Below are 5,103 nucleotides of genomic sequence, written 5' to 3'. Positions count from 1 at the left end.
TATATTCTTCCTCTTAAATCCCCATTTAACACCTAAATATATTTCAAGAATTTATTATCAATTTGATTCATTGAGTTAATTATCAAGAATCTGTGAATGTCCAATAAAAAAAACCCACACATTTTAGATCTTTGAAGAAGTTGCTTGGGTTTACACTGCATAATGGATGGAACATCACTGCAGCATGGTTGAGAATAGCTGACATTCATCCAGACACTCAAGAGACTCTTCACAGATGTGATAAGCTGCTGTTTAATTGTCAACCATTAGTCACAATTATGAGTTACCCAGGGAGATGCTGTCTTCCACCACCCTCCACATTAAACATCAAATTATATAGTGTCAACAATTACGGGTTGTCTGGTAAAATAAAGTCATGGAAGATAAAATTTCTGTGCCTGTGTGAAAGTACCTGCTCTGCCTGATGGCAAGTTCAATGCAATCCGAGCTGTCGGCTGTAATTCTCTGCATTTTACTTTAAATGTCAACAGCCTCATCTGTAATAGCTCCTGTCAGTGGTGTATGTGACTGCATGGCTCCATCTGCTGGAACCGTACCCATAGAAATTCTAAAAGGCTTCATTGGACATACATTAAAACACCTTTTTGGCATGAAGTGCCATTTCTGTTTTATGTTGTCAACCACTATGCCACATCACCCCTCTGTGCCACAAAAGAAATCCTCGCCACAGTATGAATAACTCGTGCCAAATACTGAAGGGAGGTAGTTTGACATAAGGATATGCATAATGTTTATGGTTAATGTTCGATATTAATTTCTACATATACTCATATTTAAAAAATTTCAAGTTACATAATCAAAATTAACGTTAATGTATTTTGAACATTTAGGAAGAATTGTAAGTTATTTCATGATATCAACATTATATGAGACAACATTATTGTAAAGTGATACCAAAAACCGCCCACAAACATTAAGCTAATGACTAATGGAATCTGTGCTTTACTAGTTAACCTGATTAACATAATGCACCAAAACTCTGTGATTATGCATGTACATGTCAAAGTGTCAATGTTGGCTTGTCTCAGATTGCTTATTTGAATTTAACTCATGCTTTGATCCCACTGTGCCATTGATTACTTCGCTTTTTGCCCTTGTGACGTAGTTTCTGAAATGAGTTTGTCTCTTTTCCTACAGTCTCAAGAGGAGGTGTGTGACTTGTTGCATGCAGCACCCTTCCAGAACATCTTGCCAAGAGTTCACGTTAAAGGTAAGCTCATGTTTATGGATGTTTGCTGAGGATATGCAGTATTTTTAGAATGCTTTATTTGAGCAGTTCCTCATACATATCCAATAATCCCTCTAACAACCCACACTTGAGCAGAAGGTGAACGTCTGGATGCAAAGATGAAGCGTTTGGAGGCCAAATACACAGCACTGCATATGGTGCCTCTAATTGAGCGTCTGGGAACCCCTCAGGTGGGTGAAACATCACTGCGCTGAGTGACAGCCGCCTTAGTCGTGCTCTGCTACTTTGCCGCCTCCAGTACACACATCTACTTATTGTCATTAGCGTCTTCAATTACACACCTAACTGCTGGTTTGAGCTCATCCCTGAGCCTTCCACGTTCACTTTTTTATTTATGAGCTGTCAGTGGTAATGGCCAAATTGATTATTTTCAAAGATAAATGGTGATTTCTAAATTTTGCTGGAAGAAATGAGTATTACTTTATCCTGGTAATGCCGCTATTTTCTGTCACTTTTTGTTACATTAATTGGCATTTCTACAAATGGAATTAGTAACTGCACTTGTGTTTTTTGTGATTGATTCTGTGCTTAAAAATGTTTTTTTTTTTTTTTAAGTCCCAGACCACTGTTATATATGGAATAGGTCTGAAATTATGAGATACAAAGCCATAATTAAGCTGAAATTGACATAAAAAATTTTTTTGAAATTATGAGATAAAATCAACTGACAAATCAAAATGATCATGATTTGGTAAATCATGTTTTTTGAGCTAAAGGTCTAAAATTATGAGAGAAAAAGCCATAATTAGGTTGAAATTGACATTAAAAATTGAAATTATGAGATAAAACCATAACTATGACTAAGTCGAAAATATTATGATTCGGTATATCATGCTTTTTTAGATAATGGTCTACAATTATGAGATAAAGCCATAATTAAGTTGAAATTTACATAAGTTTAAATTATGAGAGAAAATCATAACTATGACAAGTCGAAATTATCATGCTTTGGTAAATCATGCTTTTTGAGATAAAGGTCTGAAATTGAGATAAAAGCTATAATTATGTTGAAATTGACAAAAAGTTGAAATTATGAGATAAAAGCCATAATTATGTTGAAATTGACAAAAAGTTGAAATTATGAGATAAAAAGCTATAATTAAGTTGAAATTGACAAAAAGTTGAAATTGAGATAAAAAGCCATAATTAAATTGAAATTGTCATAAAAAGTTGAAGTTAAGAGATAAAAATGAATAATTACGCTGAAATTGACAAGTTGAAATTGAGATAAAAAGTTGATAGTCAATCTTGATTCATCATTTCAACTTTTTATATCATAATTATGAGATAAAAAGTCAGAATTAGACATGCCATAATTGACAAAGATGACATTGCATTGAGATACTTCATAATTGAGTCTATTGTGAGATAAAGTCAAAATGATCACATCTCAGTGGTGACTTTTTATGCCATCATTATTCATTGTTAGAATTGTCACAATACTACGTAATTGTGGTGACATCGCCATCTACTGTTCAAATGTGATAAATAACTGTAAATATGCTTTAAAGGATAAATCATATGCTTTGACAAAACAAATACCATAGTCAGTCTTGATGCAGACTTGAGTGAGCAGTACTGGTCTGATTTGAATCAATATCCTGTACAATCTCTCATCAGCAAATTGCCATCGCCCGTGAGGGTGACCTGCTGACTAAAGAGCGGCTGTGCTGCGGTCTCTCCATATTCGAGGTCATTCTGACTCGCATCCGCGGTTATCTGGACGACCTAATCTGGCGCGGCCCATTGCCCAGCAATGGCGTGATGCACGTGGACGAGTGCGTGGAGTTCCACAGGTTGTGGAGCGCCATGCAGTTTGTGTACTGCATCCCGGTGGGAGCACATGAGTTCACCGTTGAGTGAGTGCAAACCGATCACCTGTTTTTCTCGTCATGTAGAATGGCGGTTTACAGTGAGATTAGGATATTTGTGCTTTATAAAGCATATTGATCTTCTTCTAGGCAATGTTTTGGAGATGGTCTGAACTGGGCCGGTTGCATGATTATCACATTGCTTGGACAGCACAGACGCTTTGATATCCTGGACTTCAGCTACCATCTCCTTAAGGTGCAGAAACATGACGGCAAAGATGAGATCATCAAGAGTGTGGTGAGTTTTTCCTCAATGAGAAGTTTTTATGTAACTTCTGTAGTCAAGACATCAGCTAAACCATCTTTTTTTTCCTCTCTCTCACTTTAGCCTCTAAAGAAAATGGTTGACCGAATTCGCAAGTTCCAGATTCTGAATGATGAAATCTTTGCCATTTTGAACAAGTACCTGAAGTCTGGGGATGGAGAGAACATGCCAGTCGAACATGTCCGTTGCTTTCAGCCTCCGATCCATCAGTCATTGGCCAGTAACTGAGATTGGCGTACATTTGCAGCAATTAGAAGTGGAAGAGATGGTAGAGGGGAACATATTTAGCTACAAGTTTAGGACCAGTTACATAGAGATGCCTTCTGTGTTCACAGAGCCAGTAAGTTGCCTTGTGATTAGTCAAGTGTTTTGTAAGCATCAATCAATTGTACCATTATTGGTTTTGCACGTCTCAGGCTTTGGTCAATTAGGCCAAAATATGTTTTAAAATGATACAGACAAACACGGCCCAGTTTTACATAGTGTTTTTCAGGTTGATTTTATTTTGTACACACTCGTGCCTTATTATAGATAAATGGCTATTATATGTTAATGATAGCACAGCACTACTCATTTTCGTGTTTTATACCAGGGGAAAAGGTTGGAAAATGGCCAAGTGGGTTTTATCAACTGATTATTAAGCTTTTGCTGTGGTGAGAGACCAGTGGTATATTTCTATGTGGTGTTTTTGAATGATTGCATGCAAGATTCTTTTCCTTCTATTATCCTGAATAAATCTTTAAGCGTAACCAAGTTCTTACTCTCAATAAACGTGCCTTTTTGTATTTTAATTATGTAATCAGATTTTAATTCAATAAATACCAAATTCTGTGGTTTCCTGGGTTGTTTTTTCAGCAAATTAAACGAGTTAAATGACTAGTTGACAAAAATAAAATAAAAACAGTCATCGTTTACTCAATTTGAGAGCTATATAAAAACTATATCAAGTCTTCAGTGGGTCTCCTGAAGATGTTGAAGCAGGTTGGAGATAAATTTTGCAGGACAGTGGGTCGCCAGGAAGATCTTTGGTCGATGCGAATCTGAAGGTATCTGTGTGCAATGTTCCTACAAACTTGAGTTAACAAAACTTAACCTACGTTCATATCATTGATAACCAGTGTTGGGCTAGTTACTCAAAGAATGTAATATATTAGCTGAATGTAAGCTTTTCCATATTCCAAGCTTGCCTGCTGCACTGGGGACATCACATGCATGTGCGAGTCATGAAAATAATTATTTATTATTATTATATTTGTTATAAATTATTTGATTGTTGGATTTTAAATCAGCGGGGTTGAAGCATCAAAAGTAACTAACTAAGCTTTTTTTATGGATGGTAACTGTAATATTATTACTGAAATCTTATTAGTAATTAGTTACACTACTAGTTACTCCAAAAAGTAATATTACAGCAACTAAATTACTAGTAACGTAACTAGTTACTGCCCAACACTGTTGATAACATAGACGAGTGCATATCGACGATAATTAACCTATTTTAATTAAAATATCACAAACAATGACGAGACAAATGAACACAGCTAGATATTAATAATGTTTTTGAACAAAATAAAATCCAGTTTCAGGTGATTAAGCTGAACAATGAATGAACACCGGTCAATTAAAGCGCTTTGTTGGCGGGTTAATTAACTCACCCAAACGCAAGGATAGCTATCCTTATTAGATTAATCAGATAC

The 5,103-nt window shown here is 35.8% G+C and overlaps 1 protein-coding gene across 1 annotated transcript in view; it reads left to right on the top strand.

Moving 5' to 3' along the window:
• The window catches only part of LOC107673532 (cytoplasmic FMR1-interacting protein 1 homolog), a 47,922-nt gene extending 43,670 nt beyond the window's left edge, over positions 1–4,252 (top strand). The window contains exons 27-31 of the mRNA XM_016467150.1: positions 1,159–1,231; positions 1,346–1,440; positions 2,891–3,129; positions 3,232–3,379; positions 3,470–4,252. Of these exons, the coding sequence (XP_016322636.1) occupies positions 1,159–1,231; positions 1,346–1,440; positions 2,891–3,129; positions 3,232–3,379; positions 3,470–3,634 (720 nt within the window). The 3' untranslated portion in view covers positions 3,635–4,252. The remainder of the gene's footprint in view (positions 1–1,158; positions 1,232–1,345; positions 1,441–2,890; positions 3,130–3,231; positions 3,380–3,469) is intronic.
• The last annotated feature ends 851 nt before the right edge of the window (positions 4,253–5,103 follow it).

This window comes from Sinocyclocheilus anshuiensis, unplaced genomic scaffold (assembly GCF_001515605.1).
Source record: "Sinocyclocheilus anshuiensis isolate Anshui unplaced genomic scaffold, SAMN03320099.WGS_v1.1 scaffold44, whole genome shotgun sequence".
NCBI lineage: Eukaryota > Metazoa > Chordata > Actinopteri > Cypriniformes > Cyprinidae > Sinocyclocheilus > Sinocyclocheilus anshuiensis.
Note: the sequence above shows the minus strand (reverse complement) of the source record. Positions and strands in the feature narration are given on the sequence as shown.